Below are 27,145 nucleotides of genomic sequence, written 5' to 3' on the forward strand. Positions count from 1 at the left end.
TTAGAAAAATTAAGTATCATATGACATGCAGCACTACCATGTCATCAAGGGCAATGTGAAAAGCTTCCTCAGACTGGGAACCTTCAGGAACTTCCATAAGTGGGGCTAACACTCTGCACGTGCTTACTTCACCTTGGGCAAAGGGTTATGCTTCAGCGACCAATTATGTGGCTCAACATTCATCTGCTGATCTTTACCTGGTTTGGTATGCCAGTCCCAGGCTCCTGAAACATCTGGCTGAACGTTCACAGCAGGGGTACTAGAAGCTGTAAATGAGGAGAAAAAAAAGAATCAGGAAAAGATAGCTCAGAATCCACTTTTTTGAGTTCACAAAAGAAAATGCTCTCCCTTTCATGACCTGTCCACGTCTCATGTGATTCTACTCTCCCTTTGAGCTCTCTCCGCAACGTTGATGTTTTCTGCCTGTTCATGTAAGTACATGAACACTGCTGGAAGTCATATACTGTTTGTCTCTATTACTTCCTTGTTTCACCTTTATTTTACCTCCAAAGGTATACTTTGAATTATAACTGTGCATATATCTGTCTCCAGTACACTGCAAAAGTAAGAATTATCTTATTCATCTGCATGTGTCCCACCTCTATCCTTAACACAAAGTCGGTAGGCAATAAAAAAAAAGGTGAAATGAAACTCAAACTCAATTTGCCTTAAGCTGGCACAAACTGCACGAGCAACTTAGAATAAAAATTTTGTTTTCTCATTTGGGGGAGAATGGATACATGTATATGTATGGCTGAGTCCCTTCATTGTTCACCTGAAACTATCACAACATTGTTAATTGGTATTACCCCAATAACAAATGTATTTTGCATTAAAAATGAATAAAAATTAATTTTTTTCTTGTTTTTCTCCTCTGCTGGGACATTAACAGAGAATATGAGTCAATCAGAACACTTACCAGGAACTGACTAGATAGCATCCACCATGCTGGTGTCAGGGATGTATCTACTGTCACTAAAACAACAAACTCACTACAGCTTCAAAATAGATCATTCTGACCCCTCTCAAGGGAGGTCAAGGGATTACATCTGATAGAGTGCCTGGAGAACTATGGATGGAGGTTCATGACACTGTACAGGAGGCAGTTATCAAGACCATCCCCAAGAAAAAGAAATGCAAAAAGGCAAAATGGTTGTCTGAGGAGGTATTACAAACAGTTAGCTGAGAAAAGAAGAGAAGTGAAAGTCAAAGGAGAAAAAGAAAGATATTCCCATTTGAATGCAGAGTTCCAAAGAACAGCAAGGAGAGATAAGAAAGCCATCCAGTGATCAATGCAAAGAAATAGAGGGAAACAATATATTGGGAAAGACTAGATATCTCTTCAAGAAAATTAGAGATACCAAGGGAACATTTCATGCAAAGATGGGCACAATAAAGGACAGAAAATGGTATGGACCTAACAGAAGCAGAAGATACTAAGAAGAGGTAACAAAAATACACAGAAGAACTATACAAAAAAGATCTTCATGACCCAGATAACCATGATGGTGTGATCACCCACCTAGAGCCAGATATCCTGGAATGTGAAGTCAAGTGGGCCTTAGGAAGTGTCACTATGAACAAAGTTAGTGGAGGTGATGGAAGTCCAGTTGAGCTACTTCAAATCCTAAAAGATAATGCTGTTAAAGTGCTGCACTCAATATGCCAGCAAGTTTGGAAAACTCAGCAGTGACTGAAAAAGGTCAGCTTTCATTCCAATCCCAAAGAAAGGCAATCCCAAAGAATGCTCAAACTACTGCACAATTGCACTCATCTCACAGGCTAGCAAAGTTATGCTCAAAATTCTCCAAGCCAGGCTTCAACAGTACATGAACCATGAACTTCCAGATGTTCAAGCTGCATTTAGGCAGAGGAACCAGAGATAAAATTGCCAATATCCATTAGATCACCAAAAAAGCAAGAGAGTTTCAGAAAAACATCTACTTCTGCTTTATTGACTACGCAAAACCTTTCACTGTGTAGCTTCCAAAAAAACTGTGGAAAATTCTTAAAGAGATGGAAATACCAGATCACCTTACCTGTCTCCTGAGAAATCTGCACGCAGGTCAAGAAGCAACAGTTATAACTGGACATGGAACGACAGATTGGTTCAAAATTGGGAAAGGAGTACGTCAAGGCTGTATGTTGTCACCCTGTTTATTTAACTTATATGCAGAGTACATCATACAAAATGCCAGGCTGGATGAAGCACAAGCTGGAATCAAGATTGCTGAGGGATCGGGCAGAGAGGGAGGTGGGAGGGGGGATCGGGATGGGGAACACATGTAAATCCATGGCTGATTCATGTCAATGTATGACAAAACCCACTACAATATTGTAAAGTAATTAGCCTCCAACTAATAAAAAAAAAAAAGATTGCTGGGAGAGATACCAATAACCTCAGATATGCAGATGACACCACTCTTACGGCAGAAAGCGATAAAGTGAAAGAGGAGAGTGAAAAGGCTGGCTCAAAACTCAACATTCAAAAAACTAAAATCATGGCATCTGATCCCATCACTTCATGGCAAATAGATGGGGAAACAATAGAAGCAATGACAGACTTTATCTTCTTGGGCTCCAAAATCACTGTAGATGGTGACTGCAGCCATGAAATCAAAAGATTCTTACTCCATGGAAGAAAAGATATGACCAACATAGAGCACATATTAAAAAGCAGAGACATCACTTTGCCAACAAAGGTCCATCTAGTCAAAGCTATGGTTTTTCCAGTAGTCATGTATGGATGTGAGAGTTGGACCATAGAGAAAGCTGAGCGCTGAAGAATTGATGCTTTTGAACCATGGTGTTGGAGAAGACTCTTGAGAGTCTCTTGGACTGCAAGGAGATCCAATCAGCCCATCCTAAAGGAAATCAGTCCTGAATATTCATTTGAAGGACTGTGCTGAAGCTGAAACTCCAAAACTTTGGCCACCTGATGCAAAGAACTGACTTATTGGAATAGACCCTGATGCTCGGAAAGGTTGAAGGCAGGCAGAGAAGGCAACGACAGAGGATGAGATGGTTGGATGGCATCACTGACTCGATGGACATGAGTTTGAGTAAGCTCCAGGAGTTGGTGAAAGACAGAGAAGCCTGACATGCTGCAGTCCATGGGGTAAGAAAGAGTCAGACACGACTGAGCGACTGAACTGACTGACCCCTCTCAAAGTTTCAAGTGGAGAATTTAAAAGAAATGTTCAGTTAAATATAATGAGGTATATTACACATTGGTAAACTTTTTCTGCATCTGTAAAATCCAAGTAAGAAACTGGATGCCGTAAGAAAGAACTTCTTTCTAAGGCTCTTCTAGGTTCTGTTCATTAAATCAAAGAATGCAATGCAAATACTACAATAACACTGCAAGTACAATTTAAGACACAGTACACATATCACCACCGAAAGGATCATCAAGGTACCAAGTCAACTTTATCAAGCCTTATATTTACTCGTTTCATTTCCTTAGTATGAACCAAAACCTGTGTATCTTCCCATCATCAAGTTAAACAGAATATTCCATTATCAGAAATAACAGTTCTTTCCTTTTAGTTTTCCCTTCTCTTTTTCCACAGTAATCCATGAAAACTGAGGTGGAAACTACATAATTTTGCTAACTTTTGCTCTTTGACTTCCTTTAAACTCTGACCTTAGTCTTACATCCAACGAGGATGCAGAACTAGGAATTAGTACTTCAACCTTATTACTAATCAAACCCACAAACCTGCCACACACAAGGCACCATCAGGGAACAGAGAGTTAAAGGACACAGAGCCTATCCTCAAGAAATTTAAAATCTGCTGGAGAGAAAGGAATAAACAAATGAAAAGATAATACCCAGTGTTTTAAACTTCTATTTAGCCTTTTATTTATTATAAATTTTATTTATCTATTTAGCTATTTATTGCAACTTGTTTAGTTTTTCTTCTCAGATTAAGCCCCAAATAATTATTCTCTTTAGAGAGAATGTTCGATAAATATTCATAGAACTTGAAGGCAACATTTCTTGGCTTTCAGAAGAGATGGATAGTGCCTTGTAGAAACTGGAGGTGGGCAATCTGACCTCCCAAACTGACACCTGAGTCTCATCTCTATATGAAGAGGATGCAACTGACCCACTAACAATGGAATAATTCCCGTCTCAGCAAGGATAGTGGAAAATTCTTTCACACACTAGCATCGCACAGATCAAAATAAGCAGCACAGCCACAAAACACAAGACTTCTAACTGGCTGAAACCGAGGGATAAACATCTTCTAGCCAGCTCACAAGAGAGAACCAAGCCCAGTACTGCCATGCTGAAGTATGACCATCCATACCCATGGGACGTAAAAGGTGCTACTCATATGAAAACAGTAAATTCAAAGTATTAAAAAGTCAGGAAAATAGATAACCTTATCAATATTATCAGTATGCATCAAAGAGATTTATATAGGTAAAAATGATAATTTATTTTATATGGAAAGACAGGTAGATAATACAACACGTCATACAGATCTTCTAGGCACTAGGAAAGCATTCATAAACAAAAATAACAAAAGTCTCTGCCTCTGGCCTCTGAACTAATGTTCTAATGGGGAGAGATAGATAGGAGGATAAGTTTCCATATGAAATAGAGCAGTCAGAGGAGACCCCACTGAGAAGGTGATTGCTGAGCAAAGATAAGAGACGCGAAGGAATTAGCCATGCCATGGTCTGGGGAAGGGAGGACAGCCAGTGCAAGGTGGAGAGGCCATGTGACTGGGATGGAATGAGCAGAGGGAGCAAGTGGGGAAGGGGGTCACAGCCCTGGGTATTAGAGCACAGAGGGCCAACCAAAGCCATCTTAGTGACTTTGGCTTCCATGCTGAGTGAAGTGGGGAGCCACTGCGAGGACAGCAATGACATAACCTACATTTTAAACAAGTGATCAAAAACAACAGCTTTAACCTATCACCCTGCATCTTTCCTCTTGAGGTAGCCAACTTCCAATCTGGAGATTCTTTTAAGTGGGCAATGTACAAGGGTCAGAGGTGAATTTCTTGCATATCGTCCTGTGGACCCACTTCAAATAGTTTGAGATTTAACAGCAATAGGAAATCACCCATGAAGTTTGTTCCTGGACTGCTTTCTCCTTTTTGGTCATTACAGTTTGACCAGTGCTGCACAACTCAATTGCCTTTTGCATTTGCATAGCGCCCATGAAGTCAAGCTGATCGCTACACCGTGTTCTCCCCAGAGGCTCAGGGGGCCTCAACAATAAATACATCGCCCTCTAAGTCTAGGCCACCGATGTTCAACATCCTTCAGCATCAAGAAGGAGCTTCATTTCTCCAGCTCAAGGCCATCCATCCTTCACTGAAGACCTTCAGTTTTAATCAGTGTTACCTCAGTGATACCTTTTTGCTCTTACAAATGGATGTGATTACGATTCTTTCCACATGGTCTGTCTCTAATTTAGAAATATAATATGGGCTTTGTGTAATTTAAAATTTTTCTAGTAGTCACATTAAAAAAGGTAAAAAGACACTGGTAAAATTATTAATATAACATTTAACCTAATATATTCACTTTTATCTTAAATGACCAATATAAAAATATTAATAAGACATGTTACATTGTTTTTTTTGTACTAAGTCTTGAATTCTGGCATGCACTTTACACTTAGAGTATGTTTCAAATCAGACTGGCATATTTTAAGTGTTCAACAGTTGAGTGTGGTTAATGGCTTCATCTTAGAACTAGTTTAATATATCAGGATATTGTATTCTAAACTGTTCTGTGGAATACTAATTTTGTGGAATGCTCATCATATTACTTTTTATTAACTTAAGATGCATATTTTTTCACAGTTCAAAGACTTCAACTAGTAAGCATCTTCCAATCAACTAAAAGTGACAGTACATAAAATAAAGATATGTCCTACAACTGATGGTGCCCTATACATTTTGTGCATGTAGCTCTAAGGCAAAATAAAATTTCCAAATTAAATTTTAGGGAAGCTGAGTACGACAAAGTTAAGCAGGCTTCTTTACTGTAAAACATTGCAGAGCTTTTAATACGTTAACATGAATTCTTAATTTTCAAGAGATATGTAGCTTTTGAAAAGCAAAAGCCAAAACAAAACCGCACCTACAAGATGTTTTTATATGTGAACACCTACTGATGTCTTGTAGGGAACCCTGCTCCACTAAACGCAGCATAAATACTTCCTTACCATGCACTGTAGGAGAAGGGCTCCTCGTAGGCTGAAGAAAGGGGTCACTGGAAGCACTGGCTGTGTTCAAAAAAGAACCCAGCAAATCTTGACCTGATGGTTTAGAAGGTGCTCCAAATGGGTCAAAGGTGGCACCTAGAAAACAATAGGAAAAAGGTGTTTCTTTGTCCTATGGGTTCACTCATTCAGTAAATACTGGACAGCTGTCCCTCTTACAAGGCTCTAGGCCAAAGACTTGAAAAGTCAGGATGATGCCTGCCTCGTGGGCTGCTTCACAGGCCCATCCTATCCTTAAAACTTCCTTTAGAGTTAACATGAAGCCCAAAGATTTCTTACTACATGTGAATAACCTCTTCTTTGAAGACAAAGGAAGAACTCCTGATTTACCTGCAGGATGAACCAAAAACTCTATAAATAAGGGCCCTGTGGGCCTTTGGGCATCTTAATAACATTAAATAAATCAAGCAAACTTATAGATTAATAGATAAGTGGTGAAACCATGGCCTGGGCCACAAGAGATGATCAATGAATGAACTGTGATCATATTCAGTGAATTAGTGAACACACGCCAGGCACGAGGAGCTTTGCTATTAAGGTGAACAGGAGAAAACCTCACTGACCAGATTTTGTTTAGTTTTGTGTTTTTAGTGGTCCTGGCACATTGAAAGTTAAAAAGAAAAGAAAACGAGTGTGACAAAAACTGAGCTCTCATCACACCTTATGCTCTATGAAATGAAATGCTTTCAAAACATTGCTTGCTTACAACTTGCTAGAAACTAGGTGCAGATGTAGTAAAATGCAAAAAATGTCTGTGAATGAACCAAGAAAACTTCAACAAAGTGGCAGCTGAGGTTTCCAGCAACAACACAATAATAGCATTTTTTCAATTTTATTTATATTTTGAGTATGTTGGATCTTCACTGCTGTGAAGGCTTTTCTCTTGTTATGGTGCCTGGGTTCTCATTACAGTGGCTTCACTTGCTGTGGAGGGCACATGGGCTGCAACAGTTGCAGCGTTTGGGCTCAGCAGTTGCGATTCCTGGCTCTAGAGCACAGGCTCAACAGCTGGGGCACACGGGCTTAGTTGCTTTGTGGCATGTGGGATCTCCCCAGACCAGGGATCAAACCCGTGTCTCCCACATTGGCCGGAGAATTCTTAACCAGGAAAGCCCAACAATGCAGTAACTTAATATTGCATCATTTCTTTAGGGTTTATGTTGCCTTTCATAAAGAATACATCAGCTGAACCTGTCAGCTGTCAGACAGAAGTGAAATCATTTTCATTCTACAAACAATAAAACTGAGGTTCAGAGAGCCGAGTTTCTTGCCCAATATCAAGTAAGTGATAAGACTGGACTCATGTTCAAGTTTTCAGACTTCAAACTCCAGGAATTTCCCAAAGGCATCTCACATCCTTCACAGACGTGAGATAAATGTGATGAAAATGACACAGAGTGGCATATATATAACTGGGCTTTAATTTTGCATTAATGGGCAAGGGAATTAGCTCCCTATAATGAGATGTCACTTCCTAATTTGTAGGTATCAAGCTAATGGGCTGACTGCTTCCTGGAGTAGGAGTGACCTATTCTAGGAATAGATAACTACAGTCAAACAAGTTAATGAATAAATCCCACTCTCAAAACCCAGGGAGGGATATGATTTAATATGTGTTCAGCTACGACTTCATTGGCATAATACTCTCCTAATGTCTACTGGGCAGTAGATCAGCTTTACATAGCAGCAATGAATCAACTATACATCAGGCACTCTATTACATGATGTGTATCATTTAGCTCATTTAATACTAACTAAACTTTATCCCTTCTATAAAATGAGAATACTGAGATTTATAGAATACTTGCAAGCGGATACTCTAACTTTGATGTCCACCGGTGGAGAATGCTAAAATCTTCTCACCATTACTTGGTACACTTTTAATACCAACCTATGCTAAATTAGGCTTCTCTGGTGGCTCAGACGTTAAAGAGTCTGCCTGCGATGTGGGAGACCCAGGTTCTATCCCTGGGTTGGGAAGATCCTCTGGAGAAGGAAACAGCCACCCACTCCAGTATTCTTGCCTGGAAAATCCCATGGATGGAGAAGCCTGGCAGGCTATAGTCCATGGAGTCACAAAGAGTTAGACATGACTGAGTGACCAACACACTATGTTAAATTAGCAGCATTCTCAAATAACTAAAAGTGAGCTTGCCAACACAAGACAAGAGCTAAAATTTAGTCTTTATGACATTGCTAATAGGTAAATATTTTCCCATTTTACAACTAAGAAGGTCAAGGTTTTTTTTAATAAGGCTACACGGATAGGTAAGTTTCAGTCCTGAGATTCAAATCTAAGCCTTTAACTCTGGACTCAAGTTCCTTCTGCTTCCTTTTGGAGGACAGAATACTTGTGTCCCAGACCTAGGTGGGCACTACTCAGTTGTGTATCCTTTGACAAGTCAGTTAATATATATCTGGCCTCAATTTCATTGTCTATAACCTGAGGCACAGATTTAACTAATGTCTGAAAGGCCCCCCCTAGCTATGATGCTAGAATACAACTATCTACCTGGGGCTACGATGAATTAAATCACTGAAAGTCACACAAGGGGTATGGTCTTAAAAATGTGACCACTGAACTTCCCTGGTGGTACAGTGGGTAAGAATCTGCCTGCCAATGCAAGGGGCACAGGTTAGATCCCTGGTCCGGGAAGATTCCACACGCCGTGGAGCAACTAAGCCGGTGAGCCACAACTACTGAGCCCGTGTGCTGCAACGACTGAAGCTTGTGCACCGAGAGCCCGTGCTCTGCAACAAGAGAAGCCACTGCAAGGAGAAGCCTGCACACCACAATGAAAAGAAGTCCCCTCTCTGTTTGCCGCAACTAGAGAAAGCCTGTGTGTGGCAATGAAGACTCAACACAGCTAAAAATGAATACAATACAATTTTTAATGTGACCACTGACTACTCTGCTACCTTGGATCTTGGGGACTTCTTTTCCTGGCAGAGCTTCTGCTCACTTTGATGACTAAGAACTGCTGAAGTATAGAGTAAACAGCCTGGGATTCAGGGCACCTGGTTTCACACTCTGGGTCTACAATAACTAAAGTAGGCGCTTGAGCCTCAGCATCTACAGTCCTACAACATCTACGGTGATTCTGAAACTCATTCTTGTAAAGAATGGCTCCAGTCGAACTACCACAAATTGAGACCAGTCAAAGCCTTCTGAGAACTGAAGGATGAGCTTGGGAATTCAAGTACCTAAAGGTTATCACCTGCCTGGAGAGTTGCGACATTCCCCTTTCCTCTTCCTAATGGAATCTCTTCCTAATGATGTCACCTTGGTTAATGGTGCAGTAACAAGGACAGCTGGTTCTTTAGAAGCTATAATGGACTTCTGCTTATCCAATTCTACTGTCTTGCAAACGTCAAAAAATTGTGGATGGCCAGCCACAAGAAGGGTTGAGTCTGTGGCAATGAGCGGAGTGAAGCTGACTGAGCCTCATGGGGCTCAAACTCTGTATCTGGCACCAACTGCTCCACTCCATCAGCCATGCTGCTGGCAGGAGTCCCTTAAATATATCTTAAATTAACCAAGTGCTTCTCTGCACAGCATAAGTGTATTCAGAAAACTACAGTTCCAAGAAGGCATTACAGGAAAACTGAGGGAAAGCTTGGGAGTCAAATGGCCTGGTTTTGGGCCCGAGGACTCACTATATAAAAGTACACTACTAATTTGACTCTAAGCCTCTGTTTCCTCAACTAGAAAATGGAGATAACAATAGCACCTTATTTACTGTGTTTTTATAAAGATTGAATTCATGGCTGGTGTTAAATTCCATGTTTGGCAAATAGTGAGTACCCCACAAATAGTCGCTGTTATTATTAATAACAATTCATCAATCTACACCTCCAAGCAGAAATAACTAAAGCAGCTGAGGGATTGAAGCCTTAAAAAAAAAATTAAATTAAGGGTGACGAACTCAAATATTCTTTCTTAGACTCTCCTACCAAAATGGACAGTATTTCTATTTCCTCTTGTGATTCCCACTGACATGAAGATACAGACCTTCTGGAGACTTTTAGGGAGATCAGAGAAGTCTAGATTATAAGGAAAGTTTGATTCCACCTGCTCGACCCAAAAGTTATAACTCAGTACTGAGAGGTACAGCGCAATATAGAAACAATTACCTTCTCCTACTCTCAGCGTTGGAGATGCAGAGGTGGAGGTGGCAGATCGGCGTGGTGTGGACTGGGTGGATGTAGGTCCACTCGGGTGAAACACGTCATCCACCCCTGACTGTCCAGACTGGACGGGACCAGCTGCACCTCCGCCCCCGAACAGGTCACTCAGCAGTTCCGAGTTGGAGGGAGGAGCCGCCGGCGAAGAGAAGTTCTTACTCACTGCAGACCCTTCTAGACCCAGAAGATCCACATCCTCAGGGGGTGCAGGGGCAGCTGGCTCCTGCTGCTTTTTGCTGGGCTTCCTGGCTGCGTGAGGTTTGTCACCATTGGCATTGCCATGTGGGCTCGACAGCGTCAGAAGTTCATCATCTGACTGCTCACTCTCCTGATTCACTAGGGCGGCGTGGTCCTCCTCGCAGAATGACTTCTCTGATTTCTGATCTAAGGAAGGCCAGTATGTCAGAAACAGTCAGTCACCAGCCACAGAATTTCTGCTTTTTGTTAGAGTCTACACACCTAACTTCAGAAAGAGAGAAACAGCAGCCTGGAAAAATCAATGCTTTTAGACTCTTACTGATGGAAAACTTAATGTATTTCATATAACATTCAATTACTATCTGTTGAGCATTTGAGAGGAATATAGGCGTGAAGACCAAAAACTCTAGAATCAGCCCAAGTTTGAATCTCATCTCTGCTACTTACTGGCTCTGTGACACTGAAAAAGTGGCTTTACTTCCCTGTGCCTTGGTTTTATCCTCTGCAAAATGCGAGTAGTAAATAGAACCTAGCTTCCATTGACTGTTGTGAAAATTACATGAGATACGATATGGAAAATGCTCAGATCAATAGTAAGTAGTACTTAAGTGGTTTTTCTTATTTTTAAAATTACTGCTATCACCATCCTCCTCTTCTTCTTCCCAGCACTATGCTAGGTGCTTTGAAAAAAACAAAGCATTGTCTCCTAGTCCTTGCTGCCTCCTCTCATGGTCTTTTTCAAATGACCTGCAGCCAAAAGTAAGGCCTTTGTCCCACGTTCTGGAGGAGAAGTGAACCCCATGCCTAATAAGTGACCAGAGGAAATGGCTCTGGTGTAAGGATGGCCGTTACAGCGACGGGGAGGAGGTAATTTCAGCATAAAATGGGCAGCAGGAAAGATTTCCAGCAGGAAATTCCTTTCTTCTGGGGACGGAATGGAGAGGCTGGTGAGTGACATTCCAGGCCCTCCTTGGGGCAGGTGGCCCTATGGAACTTCATCTACTGCCAGGTAGATCCCTATTCCAAACCAAGTGCAGATCCACATCCTTCCTCCCCAGTCCTGAAATGCAAAAAGCTGTGAAAAACTAAATGTTTCCCTATGTTGGTAGAAAAATCTGACTGGAACTGACATGAAAGTTACTTATAAATGTCTTCATTGATTTCACTCAATGAAAGCAATGTTATGTTTCACTGCAGACATTTTTTCTTTTTAATTTTTATTGAAGGATACCTGCTTTACAGAATTTTGTTGTTTTCTGTCAAACTTCAACATGAATCAGCCATAGTTATACATATATCTCCTCCCTTTTGAAGCTCCCTCCCATCTCCCTCCCCATCCCACTCCTCTGGGTCGATACAGAGCCCCTGTTTGAGTTTCCTGAGCCACACAGCAAACTCCCACTGGCTATCTATCTTACACATGGTAATGTGAGTTTCCATGTTACTCTTCCCATACATCTCACCCTCTCCTCCCCTCTCCCCATGTCCATAAATCTATTCTCTATGTCTGTTTCTCCATTGCTGCCCTGTAAATAAATTCTTCAGAACCATTTTCCTAGATTTTGCATATGTGCATTAGAATATGATATTTATCTTTCTGACTCACTTCACTCTGTATAATAGGTTCTAAGTTCAACCACCTCATCAGAACTGACTCAAATGGGTTCCTTCTTATGGCCTGAGTAATATTCCATTGTGTATATGTACCACAAATTCTTTATCCATTCATCTGTCGATGGACGTCTAGGTTGCTTCCATGTTCTAGCTATTGTAAATAGTGCTGCAATGAACATTAGGATACAGGTGTCTTTTTCAATTTTGGTTTCCTCAGGGTACATGCCTAGGAGTGGAATTGCTGGGTCATATGATGGTTTTATTCCTAGCTTTTTAAGGAATCCCCATACCATCTTCCATAGTAGCTGTATCAATTTACACTCCCACCAACAGTGCAAGAGCATTCCTTCTCCACACCCTCTCCAGCATCTATTGTTTGCAGATTTTTTGATGATGGCCACTCTGACTGGTGTGAGGTGATATGTCATTGAAGTTTTGATTTGCATTTCTCTAATAATGAGTGATGCTGAGCATCTTTTCATGTGTTTGTTAGCCATCTGTATGTCTTTACGTCTTCTTTGGAGAAATGTCTGTTTAGGTCTTTTTCCCACTTTTTGACTGGGTTGTTTTTCTGGAATGAGCTGCTTGTATATTTTGGAAATTAATCCTTTATCAGTTGTTTCATTTGCTATTATTTTTCTCCCATTCTGAGGGCTGTCTTTTCACCCTGCATACAGTTTCCTTTGCTGTGCCAAAGCTTTTAAGTTTAATCAGGTCCCACTTATTTACTTATGTTTTTATTTCCATTACTCTAGGAGGTGGGTTATAGAGGATCTTGCTTTATGTCATCACGTGTTCTGCCTATGTTTTCCTCATGACCATGATCCTCAAGATCATGGCATCTGGTCCCATCACTTCATCGTAAATATATGGGGAAACAGTGGAAACAGTGGCTGACTTTATTTTTCTGGGCTCCAAAATCACTGCAGCTGGTGACTGCAGCTATGAAATTAAAAGACACTTACTCCTTGGAAGGAAAGTTATGACCAACCTAGACCACATATTAAAAAGCAGAGACATTACTTTGTCAACAAAGGTCCGTCTAGTCAAGGCTACGGTTTTTCCAGTAGTCATGTATGGATGTGAAAGTTGGACTATAAAGAATGCTGAGCACCGAGGAACTGATGCTTTTGAACTGTGGTGTTGGAGAAGATTCTTGAGAGTCCCTTGGACTGCAAGGAGATCCAACCAGTCCATCCTAGGAGATCAGTCTTGGGTGTTCATTAGAAGGACTGCTGGTGAAGCTGAAACTCTAATACTTTGGCCACCTGATGTGAAAAGCTCTCTCATTTGAAAAGACCCTGATGCTGGGAAAGATCAAGGGCAGGAGGAGAAGGGGACGACAGAGGATGAGATGGTTGAATCAATGGACATGAGTTTGGGTAGATTTCGGGAGTTGGTGATGGACAGGGAGGCCTGGTGTGCTGTGGTTCATGGGGTTGCAAAGAGTTGGACATGACTGAGCAACTGAACTGAACTAAACTGAATTTTCTGTCTACAGTTCTTTTGTCTCCTTATGTAAGTTTATTCCTAGATGTTTAATTCTTTTTGTTGCAGTGGTGAATGGGATTGATTCCTTAATTTCTTTTTCTGATTTTTCATTGTTAGTATATAGAAATGCAAGCAATTTCTGTGTATCCTGCAACTTTGCTAAATTCACTGATTAGCTCTAGTAATTTTCTGATACAATCTTTAGGATTTTCTATGTACAGTATCATGTCATCTGCAAACAGTGAGACTTCACTTCTTTTCTGATCTGGATTCCTTTTATTTCTTTTTCTTCTCTGATTGCTGTAGCGAGGACTTCCAGAACTATGCTGAATAATAGTGGTGAAAGTGGACACCCTTGTCTTGTTCCTGATCTTAGGGGGAATGCTTTAAGTTTTTCAACATTGAGAATAATGTTTGCTGTAGGCTTATCATACATGCCCTTTACTATGTTGAGGTAGGTTCCTTCTATCCTCATTTTTTGAAGAGTTTTAACCATAAATGGGTGCTGAATTTTCTCAAAGGCTTTTTCTGCATTTATTGAGATTATCATATGACTTTTATCTTTTAATTTGTTAATATGATGTATCACATTGATTGATTTGCATATTCTTGGAATAACCCAACTTGATCACGGTGTATGAGCTTTTTGACGTGTTGCTGAATTCTGTTTGCTAAAATTTTGTTGAGGATTTCTGCATCTATGTTCATCAGTGATATTGGCCTGTATTTTTTATTTTTTGTGTTGTCTTTGTCTGGTTTTGGTATCAGGGTGATGACAGCCTCATAGAATGAGTTTGGAAGTGTTCTTTCCTCTGCAATTTTTTGAAAGAGTTTTAGAAAGATAGGCATTAGCTCTTCTCTAAATGTTTGACAGAATTCTCCTGTGAAGCCATCTGGTCCTGGGCTCTTGTTTTTTGAGAGATATTTGATCACAACTTCAATTTCAGTGCTTGTAATTGAGTTGTTCATAATTTCTACTTCTTCCTGGTTCAGTCTTGGAAGATTGAACTTTTCTAAGAATCTGTCCATTTCTTCCAGGTTATCCATTTTGTTGCTATATAGTTGTTCATAATGGTCTCTTCTAATCCTTTGTATTTCTGCATTGTCTGTTGTAACTTCTTTTTTATTTCTAACTTTGTTGATTTGATTCTTCTCTTTTTTTTAGATAAGTCTGGCTAAAGGTTTGCCAATTCTGTTTATCTTCTCAAAGAACTAGCTTTTAGTTTTATTAATCTTTACTATTGTTTCTTTCATTTCTTTTTCATTTATTTCTGCTCAGATCTTTATGATTTCTTTCCTTCTACTAATTTTTTGGGGGGTTTGTTCTTCCTTTTCCACTTGTTTTAGGTGTAAAATTAGGTTGTCCATTCGATGTGTTTCTTGTTTCTTGAGGTAGGATTGTATTGCTATCAACTTCCCTCTTAGAACTACTTTTGCTACATCCCATAGGTTTTGAGTTGTGTTTTCAGCCATTTGTCTCTAGAAATTGTTTTATTTCCTTTTTGATTTCTTCAGTAACCTGCTTGTTATTTAGAAACATGTTGTTTAATCTCCATGTATTTGTGTTTCTTACAGTTTTTTTTTTCTTGTAATTGATATCTAGTCTCATAGCTCTGTGGTTGGAGAAGATGCTTGATATAATTCAACTTTCTTAAATTTACTGAGGTTTGATTTGGGACCCAAGATGTGGTCCATCTTGGAGAATGTTCCATGTGCACTTGAGAAGAAGGTGTATTCTAGTGCATTTGGATGAAAATGTCCTGAAGATATCAATGAGATCCATCTCATCTAATGTGTAATTTAAGACTTGTGTTTCCTTATTAACTTTCTGTTTTGACTGTCTGTCCGTTGGAGAGAGTGGAGTGTGAAAGTCTCCTACTATTATTGTGTTGCTGTCAATTTCTCCTTTATGTCTGTTACTATTTGTCTTACGTATTGAGGTGCTCCTATGTTGGGTGCACAGATATTTACAATTGTTGTGTCTTCCTCTTGCATTGATCCCTTGATCATTATGGAGTGTCCTTCCTTATCTCTTGTATTCTTTATTTTAAGGTCTATTTTGTCGAATAGGAGGATTGCTACTCCAGCTTTCTTTTGCTTCCCATTTGCATGGAATATATTTTTCTTTCCTCTCACTTTCAGTATATATGTGTCTTTAGGTCTGAAGTAGGTTTCTTGCAGACAGCATATATATGGGTCTTGTTTTTGTATCCATTCAGCCAGTCGGTGTCTTTTGGTTGGAGCATTTAATCCATTTACATTGAAAGTAATTGTTGATATATATATATATATTCCTATTGCCATTTTCTTAACTGTTTGGGGTTGATTTTGTGGATCTTTTGTCTTCTCCTATATTTCTTGATTGTATAAGTCCCTTTAAAGATTTGTTGCAAAGCTGATTTGGTGATATTGAATTCTCTTAACTTTGGCTTGTCTGAAAACCTTTTTATTTCTCCATCAATTTTGAATGAGATCCTTGCCAGGTACAGTAATCTTGGTTGTAGCTTTTCCCCTTTTAGTACTTTAAATATATCCTGCCAGTCCCTTCTGGCCTGCAGAGTTTCTGCTGAAAGATCAGCTGTTAAGCATATGGGGTTTCCCTTGTATATTACTTGTTGCTTCTCCCTTGCTGCTTTTAATATTATGTGTCTTGGTATGTTTCTTCTTGGGTTTATCCTGTATGGGATTCTTTGTGCCTCTTGGACTTGATTGACTATTTCCTTTTCCATGCTGGGGAAATTTTCAACTATAATCTCTTTAAAATTTTTACCTTATTCTGCTCTTCAGAAGTTATTTTCACCATTTTATATTCCAGCTCACTGATTCGTTCTTCTGCTTCAGATATTCTGATACTGATTCCTTCAAGAGTATTTTTAATTTCAGTAATTGTGTTGTTTGTCTCTGCATGTTTATTCTTTAATTCTCCTAGGTCTTTGTTAATTGATTCTTGCATTTTCTCCATTCTGTTTTCAAGTTTTTGATCATCTTTACTATCATTATTTTGAATTCTTTTTCAGGTAGTTTGCCTATTTCCTCTTCATTTATTTGGACTTCCGTGTTTCTAGTTTGTTCCTTTCTTTGCATAGTATTTCTCTCCCTTCTCATTATTTTTTTTAACTTATTGTGTTTGAGGTCTCCTTTTCCCAGGCTTCAAGAAAAGTTGAATTCTTTCCTTGAAGAAGGTTGAATTCTTTCTTCCTTTTTGCTTCTGCCCTCCTAAGGCTGGTCCAGCGGTTTGTGTAAGCTTCACATAGGGTGAGATTTGTGCTGAGTTTTTGTTTGTTTTTCCTCTGATGGGCAAGGCTGAGTGAGGTGGTAATTCTGTCTGCTGATGATTGAGTTTGTATTTTTGCTTTTGTTATTGTTGTTGTTTAGGTGAGGTATCCTGCACAGGGTGCTATGGTGGCTGGGTGATGCCAGGTCTTGTGTTCAGGTGGTGTCCTCTGTGTGAGTTCTCACTATGTGACATCCCCTAGGGCTAGGTCTCTGGTGTCTAGGGCCTTGGAGTCAGTGCTCCCACTCCACAGGCTCAGGGCTTGACCTCCAATGTCGCAAACTTTATCAGGGGCAGTGGGGCCAACAGAGAGTACCAGGACCTCAGTGTTTGACTTTTCTACTTTTCTGATGTTTCATCTCCCCAAATTTCACAATACAGCCATTTCCTCGCAAACCAGAAGGCAAGATCCTTGAGGACTGGGAAGATCCTTGTTTCTCTAGCCCCTATTACAATGCCTGGTCCATTGCAAAAAGCTCAGTGTGTGACCTGGTCTACCGAAAGCCGGGACACATACAGCAGAAACTTCTTCCAGCCCCTCAATGCAGACATTTTAACATTTTAATGACATGCTGTTGTCTGAGATGCCCTCAGAGGTGCTAAGGAATATGCAGTTTATGTATTGTACTGCCTTTCTAACGAGCAAAAAATTCTGCATTCCTAAATCCATCTAGCTTTGTGTGGTTCAGTTAGAAGACTGTGCATTTGTGCTAAACCTATTTTATAGCCTGATAAGAAGATTTCTCAAGTACTTACTAAAATAGCAGAGGAAAGTAAAAGTAACATTTTATTAAAAGCTCTTATTTGAAGAAGCAAGATGAAGGAGAAACCAAGAGGGGACTGGGAAGTCTACCTGCTATCTAGATTTCACTGGGTTTTCCCATTTTTAAAATGTTTTTGACCCCAATTCTCAGTAGAAAATTCTGAAAGAATCTAAAAATGTGGATATATGTACAACAGATTCACTTTATTGTACACCTGAAAACAACACAACATTGTAAATCAACTATTTCCCAATAAAAATTAAAAAAAAAGAAAATTCTGAAAGTAAACCTTTCAGTTCAAAGGAATTCTATAAACAACTTTTTTTTATCACACATAGAAAACTCTGTGTAGGCAATGGGAATAGTGTGTTATATTGACATGGAAAGGAAAGTCAATCAAGAGAATTTTAAGTACACTATCACCAGAGGCAGTTTCCTACCCCTTTCTTAAGAAAGTCCTTAGCATGGACTTCCACATTCAATCTTGCAGTTAACCTCAGCAAACTATAAAGCAAAGGGGTATCAATCAGAATACCAATGCTAATCTACTGGGGGCTATCCAAAGTTTCTTGCTGGGAAAGATTCTAAACACATCTTCAGGTTCTGCAAAAAAGGATACTGCAATCAAGTCCAACCTCTGTCAAGGTTTTTAAAGCAAGTAGCAGGGATATGTACATAGTATTTGCCTTCCCTGCACCAAGGAAGCTTAGCTCTGCCCTGCTAGTGGTCAAAGCCCTGGGCAGGGTGGAGGTGGGTGTTGCCAGATTTTGTATTTTTGGAAAATTTATTTAAGGGCGTGAGATTGAGTTCTTTGCTAATTTTTTGTGTGTGTCAGCAGTGTGAATGGAGATCCTAGAAAATACCATGATTATTCATAAACCCAGTGCTGTGATCCAAAACACCGCATAATAGAAAAGGTAGAATTCAGCTTAAAATGGCCTTTTGCATCAGTCTAATGGCATCCAGGGAGTTCAGAGTAGGAAAGTTGCCTCATATGGAAAAGGAATGAGCAGGAAGATTGTGAAATAACATGTTAGGTAGATGACTTCTAAGTGTTGTTTTTACTTTAGACTGTTTCAAGGACTAATCATTTTTATAGAAGAACCATGTAATTTAACCACCTAACCATGTAACTTAGAGAAATGCTTGGAAATAAATACCTTGCCAGCAGAGAGTGGAAAAGAAGCCACCTTGTCCAAAATGTCTGGGGTTATCTGGAGGGATATCTATTGGAGCCTGTCCTGCAAGACAAAAGACATCGAGGAAACACAGGAAATAAATCAATGAAATAAATAACACAGAGGCTTCATTCTGAAAACTAAACCACCAGATGAACTCATACCTCCTAAGACCAGAGTATCCTGATGCTCCTGGTGAGAAGAGAAGAGGATGCTGGGGTTGACATCTTTTGTGCAGTAATGTTCCCATGGTGGAGTTAGGTCTATCACTTTGTCATGCGGCTGTAGTTCTACATCCAGAGTTACCTGAAATAGCTGAGGATATTTTTCTGGTACATCACATGCATCCAACTCAGGCCTAAATAGGAATTTAGAAGAATAAGGTCAGTGAAAAACAGTGGAACCAGCATGATGTTCAGTACAGAAACCATTGTAGATGGATTCCGAGGTTCAGTCTGAGACTCATTTCTAGGGAAAAATCAACCATTCCCACATAAGAGACTTTACTGTTTTGAGCCTTAGTTTCCTCATCGAGAGAAAAGAGGAGGAGAGTGTCTACTTATAGAGTTTAGATACTACTGCTTGTGAAAGCATTCTAGACAGCAGGGTGGATATATTCTGACAGAGTACACTGGCATGTCCAAATCAGTTGTTAAAATAGTGAAATAGGCTCACAGCCACCATCCTGAGCTACTGAATATCTACTCCTAACCTGGCTCTAGCAACTCCCATCTATCACCCCAGTTTCAACCACTCACATGGGTCCCCTAGACTACACTGTAATACAGCAACTAATATCTGATGCAGAGGTCCTGGGGAACCCTGCTTCTGTGCTACAGCCAGGCGTCCATTCTGATGGGTCTTTGTTGATTCCATTTCCTTCCCTGTTGCAAAACACAAAGGGATACACAGATGCAAAGGATAACCATACTGAAACTTTGTTCCCTCTCTGTTCACTTCTGTTCCCCCACGTGGTATTTCACACCTTTTTATTTGAAGTCTGATCCATTTATGTTTATGACAAATTACATCCAACTGAGTTGAAAATGCAACCAGCCTCCAGTATGCTGCTAAGCCACAGGCCCAGGATATGGGGGTGAGGGGGAAGCTGTCACATGGGCACTAATGAGACTTGGGAACTTGACTGCCAGCATTTCACAGCTCCTTGGATTGAAAAGGCAGTTTGGCCCAAGTAGCACTCACTTGGTGAACTTTAAAACTGTTGTGTCCAGTGGAATGAATCCAGTATGAAACTGAAGCTGAAATATTTGAGTGTTGGTCACCTAAAAAATACAAAAGCAGCACATTACAATCAATCAGTGAAAAAGGAACCAGATCAAATGATTATATTTGGGGGAGTCATACATCATCAACTGCTTCTATATTTGCACCTTTGTTTACTATGAATATAAACAACCTCCTCATTTGGATCTAGCCCAGATTCACTTCCAACCTCTCCTCTCCATCGTAGCAAGCCATCCCCTCATCTCTGAGACCCAATGTTCTTGCACCTAGTCATACTTTGACTCATCTCATTCCTTCTGTCCAGGATGTCCCTGTTCCAACCTGATGAACTAATCCTTCAAGAGCCACCTTCACATCTTCTGTAGCCTTTCTGAGCCACCACTGGATAGAATAAACTGCTACCTCTATGCCATCTTATGCTACCTCTATAATGGTAGTGGATACTCGTACATGTGTGAATTTCCCCTGAACTCCTAAAAGGCAGTCTTACTTTTGTCAATCCTAAACCCCTAGGCAATGACTGGCATAGAACATGTATTTAGCAAATACTTGATGAATTAAAATATGAACATTTGCTATGAACATTAGGGTGCATATATCTTTTCAAATTAGTGTTTTCATTTTCTTCAGACAGATACCCAGGTGTGAAATTGCAGGATCAGTTGGATAGTATCACTGACTCAATGAACATGAGTTTCAGCAAACTCCAGGAGATAGTGGAGGACAAGGAAGCCTGATGTGCTGCAGTCCATGGGGTCACAAAGAGTCAGACACACTTAGTGATTGAACAATAACAACATGGTAGCTCTACTCCTAACTTGAGGGGGAGGAAAACTCTATATTGCTTTCCACATTGCTGTAGCAATTTACATCCCCACCAACTGTGTATTAGGGTTCCCTTTTCTCCACATCATTGCCACAATAACACTTGTTATTTCTTGTCTTTTTGACAACAGCCATTCTATTCTGATGGGTGTGAGGTGATATCTCAGCGTGGTTTTGATTTGCATTTCCCTGATGATTAATGACGTTGAGCATCTTTTCATGAGTCTATTGACCATCTGTGTGTTACTTTGGGGGAAAAAAATGTCTGTTTAGGTCTTGTGCCCATTTTTAAATTGGATTGTTTGTTTCTTAATATTGAGTTCATAGCAGTATTATTCACAATAGATACGGAAGCAATCTGAGTGCCCATTGACAGATGAATGAATAATGTGATGTGTATTATATACACACATATACATATAAATATATATAGCATATATATACAACATACACGATTATTCAGCCATAAAAAAAGAATGAAATCTTGCCATTTGTAGCACCATGCACGGACCTGGAGGGTATTATGCTTAATGAGATAAGTCAGACAGAGAAAGATAAATACTGTATGTTTTCACTTGTATGTGAACAAATAAAACAGCTAATGGAACACACATGGAACAAACCAGTGGTTGTCACAGGGGAGAAAGGTGAAATAGGTGAAGGACATTAAAGATACAAATTGTCAGTTATAAAATAAAGTCACAAGAATGTAGTATATGTCACACTAGGGAGTATAGTCAATATTTTATAATAACTCTATATAGTGTATAATCTATAAAAATAACAAATCACTATGCTGGACACTTGAAATAATGTAACATTTTAAGTCAACTGTACTTCAATACATAATTTTTTTTTAAATGCAATTACTTGTAGCGTCATTTGTTATATCCCAACAGTGGCAATAACTCAAATGTTCATCAAATGATGGAGGGATGAACAAAAGCTATATAATCATAAAATGGAATACTGTCTAGCTATGTAAAGTACTGATATAGCAAGGATGAACCTTGAAAACATTAGGCTAAGTGAAAGAAGCCAGTCACAAAAGAGCATACACTATATGGCTCCGTTTATATGAAATGTCTAAAACAGGCAAATCCATAGAAATAGAAAGTAGATTCCTGGTTGCCTAGGGGATGGAAGAGGAGGAATGGACTGCTGCTAATATACATAGCGTTTCCTTCGTGGATGATGAAAACGTTTGGGAATCAGAGAGCAGCACTGCACAACTCTTTGACAATACTAAATATAAGAGCACTGTATACTTCAAAAGGGTGAATTTTAGTTATATCAAATTTATTTCAATTGAGAAATTGAAAAACTGTCATTACTTAATCCCACATTCTTAACAGAGACATCTCCTCTCACAGTGATCCAGATAGGGCACTGTGAAGAAGCACAGAGCAAGATGTGCACTTCAGTGTCAGGGCTGCCGTCTTCTGGCAACACCATCTGGGCGAGTCACAACCTCTAAGTCTTAGCTTTCTCCCCTGTAGAATGAGGGCAATGGGCATAAGTCATTTGTTTTCTGTTTTCTTTTTTTTTTATTGAAGTATAGTTGATTTAGAATGTTGTGCTAACTTCTGCTGCAAAGTGATTCAGCTTTATATAAATAAATATACACACATTCTTTTTTATATTCTTTCCCATTATGGTTTATTACAGGGTATTGAATATAGTTCCCTGTGGTATACAGTAGGACACTGTTGTTTATCTATTCTATATACAATAGTTTGCATCTGTTAATCTCAAACTCCCAATCCATCTCTCTCTCTCCCTTAACAACCAAAAGTCTGTTCTCTCTCTGAGTCTGTCCGTGTTTTGTGGATAAGCTCATTCGTGTCATATTCTGGATTCCGTATATAAGTGACGTGTGTGTGCATGCTACGGCGCTTCAGTCATGTCTGACTCTTGGCGACCCTATCAACTGCAGCCCTCCAGGACCCTCTCTGTCCATGGGATTCTCCAGGCAGGAATTGGGGGTGGGCTGCCACGCCCTCATCCAGGGGGTCTTCCCGACCCATTGGCTGAATCTGAGTCTCCTATGTTTCCTGCATCGGCAGGCGGGTTCTTTACTACCAGTGCCACCTGGGGAGCCCAAATAAGGGACAGCACATGGTATTTGTCTTTCTCTTGCTGACTTACTTTATTTAGTAGATAATCTCTAATTCCATCCATGTTGCTGCAAATGGCATTATCTGACTGTTTTTTATCTGAATATTACTCCACTGTATGTATGGATATATGCACACAACACATCTTCTTCATCCATTCATCTGTTGATGGACATATAGGTCATTTCCGTAAGTAATCTTTAAATGTTTTTTCTAATTCTAAAACCAGAAGTTACTCAAGCCCAAAGTGATATAGAAAAAATACCGAAATGCTCCTATTAAAGGGTCAGCTGAACTTAAGTCATGATTCTTTCTGAAACCATACCTTAGCCTGTAGCCGGCTTCCAATTGTTGACCTCAAGTGATACATGGAAACAACCACATCTCCTTGTACAGTGATGCTCAAAGGAATGAAGATTTTTCCATCTTGGACACGGTATTCCCTTTAAACAGAGACAAAAACATACTGGAAGAGAGTCTAATCTGGCACAGTGACATAGATTTACAGGTACAGTCCTCTGGGGCTCTGGTCAAAGCACTTGTTTGCACAGCCCTGAACCCAGGAACTATTTCCTAACCTAAGCAAAGTTAGGAGCACAGTCTATGCCAACTGGATGCAAACTGGTTCTGCCATGGGATGCCACTGGTCTTTTGCCAGGTCCTCTCTCTCTATCCCATCCTGATTTCTAGATCAATCAATTGCCCATTAGCAGAAATCACTCTCTTCAAATATGGGCAGTCTTAATGTAGTTACCTTTCCCTAATTGTAAATTTATGGTAAGAACAGAGAGAGAGAACAAAAACTTCAATGGAGATCAATATAGAAATAGCAGTGAAATACTCTGTGAAGGTCTTGAATGGCAACTGAAATTCAATCTATTTCAAATTAACTTCACTTCCTATTATCATCCAGTCCCTTTTCTCCACATCCCCTACCACCTCCCACTGGCACCTGCTCTTTATTATGGGTTCTGAAACATTTTAGTTACATCACCATCCACCAAGTTGCTCACATAGAAACCTCATTCATTTCCAATTCCTCCATTATCCTCACCAATTCTTACCAAGGTCATGTCCTTCTTCAATGTCCAGGTCTTCTGCCCACACCACTTTCTTAATCCTCATTATAACTTATGCGAGTCCCTTAGCTTGTATCACCACTTGAAGGGGGCTAGAGCATCCCTTGATTTAACTGTGCTTTTCTATGATTACCACCTATGTTGAACATTTTTTAAAATTACTGGCCATTTCACAATGATACAGACCTTAAAGGAAGAATAGGATCCAGCTTACACAGGAATGGAGCAGTTCACAAGAAGAAATGAAGAAAGGCATCATGACTTACTTCATTCGTTCAAAATCTGCACAGGTTGTATATATTTTGGTTTCTCCAATCAGCACATCACAGTAAGGGCGACATCCATTTCTCTGTTTGTTGAAAAAAGGAACTGGACTGACAGTGATCGACTTAATTGTGAGAGGCTTGAAGTGAGGGCGGTAGGGTTTGTCTGCTAGGAGGTCACACATGTAGCCCAGGTACCTAAAACACAAGACTGACATTCTGTTGGTGCCGACAACACCAGAAGAAATAAGCAATCGATTTACTATAAAGTTTATTAACCTACAGTAAAAATTTACTGTGTTAGTCCCTTAAGCATTAACTGGCAAAAGAGAAATGCTGACAAAAATTTAGGAAGGCTTTTATCTAATGACACTGCTGCACTTCCCTCCAAAGATCCCACAGTGGGATATTTGTTAAATGAAAAAAGTTTATGGGAGGGAGCTTTATTTGATCTAGCAGATTAAATTTATTATCAGCTGAAGGCTGGCTTTGGGGGAAAAGTCAGAATTTATCATCAGAAGAAATTTTTTTAGTATTTTGGCCATACCGCATGACAAGTGGGATCTTATTCCCCTACCAGGGATCGAACCTATGCCCCCTGCACTGGAAACAGGGAGTCTTAACCAGTGAACCACCAGGGAAGTCTCCAGAAGCAATTTTTAATCCAAAAGGAAGCAAAAAGATACAATGTAAATAAGAGAAAGAAGACGCTCTGATTAAAGAGAAGATAATATGTCAGTTATTTAAAGATCTTTTTCTTTTTTATGGACATGATACTAGTTAGACCATGCCTGTGCCAACCATGCATAGAGCTGACTCTACCTCCTGTGGGATGGTGAAAGTCCAATTCCTGGTCTCTTTGCGTAGAGCAATCGAACGGCTGGGCCAGGAGTAGAGTAGAGATTACAGAAAATGAACATAGCACCAACCAGAATCGATGATGCTGCCCGTCCATCCTATCAAAGAAAATGTATAAACTTGTCATAAACATGGGCCAGTCAGGCAATTCAGCACTGAGAGGCTGTAGCGCAATTAAAAGAGACACATTAGGGTGGGAAGTCGGGGGGGGGGGGGTGGGATGTGGAGGAGAGAAAACTTAATTGGAGGTACTCATTCATTCAAAATTTTTCACTTGAAAACCAAAATCTGTTCGAATTATTTAAATCATAAAGCAGCAAGGGAAGGCTTGTTTTTAGGATATGATTGACTCTCTGCTAACCTAAGAAACCCAGCAATATAAATTGATTTGGACTTACTTACTGAAAAATAATCTAGTCTTCAAAGTAACTTTAGACTGGAAGGATGAGAACTAACAGTTAAGGTCTCTCAGTTTAGGGTGAAGGTAAAGAGTTCTCAGGTTAGGCAAATACTGCTTTTTGGACTATGCCTTGTATACATTTTATCCAAAATATATTCCCAGACTGATATAAAATAAAGAAGTTTCACCTGATTCAACCATGTTTAGTAAAGGAATGCATGCAGTAACATTCCTGACAGATGGTGAGCCAGCTTATTCTAGAATACTTTAAGTGACAAGGACCATCCTGTTTCAGGAAGAACTCGAAGTTCTTCCTTATACTGAGTATGTTGAAATTGTAATGTATTCCACTCAATGATCCTCGTTCTTCCTTCTGTCAGGACAAAGAGGAAACCTACTCCTTTCTCCTCAGCACAACCCTTCACATATTTGAAATACTCTCAATCAACTTTTCTATTTTCCAGGTTGAAAACACACCTCATCTGTGATGGTTAATTTTATGTGTCAACTTGATTGGGCTAAGAGGTGCCCAGAGAACTGGTAAGACATTATTTCTGTGTGTGTCTGGGGGTGGGGGGTGTTTCTGCAAGTGATCAGCATTTGAATCAGTAGACTGGGTAGAGGTATACCCTCACTGCAGTGGGCTGGCATCACCCAATCTACCAAGGGCTCAAAAAGAACATAAAGGCAAAGGAAGGGAGAATTTTCTTTCTCGTCTTGAGCTGGGACCTCCATTTTCTGGTCTTGGACATGGGAGCTCTTGGTTTTTGAGACATCACCAGTGGCCTCCTCAGTTTTTGGGTCTTCGGACATAGACTAAGTGTCTATTAAGAATTAACAATTAAGAAAGGACACTGCCTTTCTTAATTCACCATCTTGTAGGAGGTGGATTGTGGGATTTCTAGGCTTCCAGAATCCCTTGAGCCAATTCCTGTAATAAATCTCCTCTTACATATGTATCTCTATATAATCCTGTCAGTTCTGTTTCTCTGAGAATCCTGACTACCACACTATCCCTTCAATTCTTCCTCAATTGATATTCCATTTTAAGAGATATCATCATTTGATGGACTTTCTCTGAACAGACTCCAATTTAAAAACAACAGCCTTAAATGTGCTGCTCAGATGTGAAACGCAAGATATAAGATGTGTTCTGACCAAACTAGAGAGGAAACACCATCTTCCTTTGTGTGGTAAGAACACTATGCTTTTATTAACATTCAGTTCAGTTCAGTCGCTCAGTCGTGTCCAACTCTTTGCGACCCCATGAACCACAGCACGCCAGGCCCCCCGTCCATCACCAACTTCCGGAGTTTACTCAAACTCATGCCCATGAGTCGGTGATGCCATCCAGCCATCTCATCCTCTGTCGTCCCCTTCTCCTCCTGCCCCCAATCCCTCCCA

At 39.9% G+C, this 27,145-nt stretch overlaps 1 protein-coding gene across 3 annotated transcripts in view; it reads right to left on the reverse strand.

Annotated features, from left to right (window-relative positions):
• The window catches only part of DNAJC6 (DnaJ heat shock protein family (Hsp40) member C6), a 174,175-nt gene that overhangs the window by 16,905 nt on the left and 130,125 nt on the right, over nt 1-27,145 (reverse strand). For all 3 annotated transcript variants that reach the window (XM_020877759.2, XM_020877760.2, XM_020877758.2), the window contains exons 6-14: nt 25,306-25,439; nt 24,487-24,681; nt 23,467-23,584; nt 20,158-20,237; nt 19,119-19,312; nt 18,937-19,017; nt 10,385-10,819; nt 6,194-6,328; nt 198-266 (exon numbers count right to left, since the gene is read on the reverse strand). In XM_020877759.2, the coding sequence (XP_020733418.2) occupies nt 198-266; nt 6,194-6,328; nt 10,385-10,819; nt 18,937-19,017; nt 19,119-19,312; nt 20,158-20,237; nt 23,467-23,584; nt 24,487-24,681; nt 25,306-25,439 (1,441 nt within the window). The remainder of the gene's footprint in view (nt 1-197; nt 267-6,193; nt 6,329-10,384; nt 10,820-18,936; nt 19,018-19,118; nt 19,313-20,157; nt 20,238-23,466; nt 23,585-24,486; nt 24,682-25,305; nt 25,440-27,145) is intronic.

This window comes from Odocoileus virginianus, chromosome 5 (assembly GCF_023699985.2).
Source record: "Odocoileus virginianus isolate 20LAN1187 ecotype Illinois chromosome 5, Ovbor_1.2, whole genome shotgun sequence".
NCBI lineage: Eukaryota > Metazoa > Chordata > Mammalia > Artiodactyla > Cervidae > Odocoileus > Odocoileus virginianus.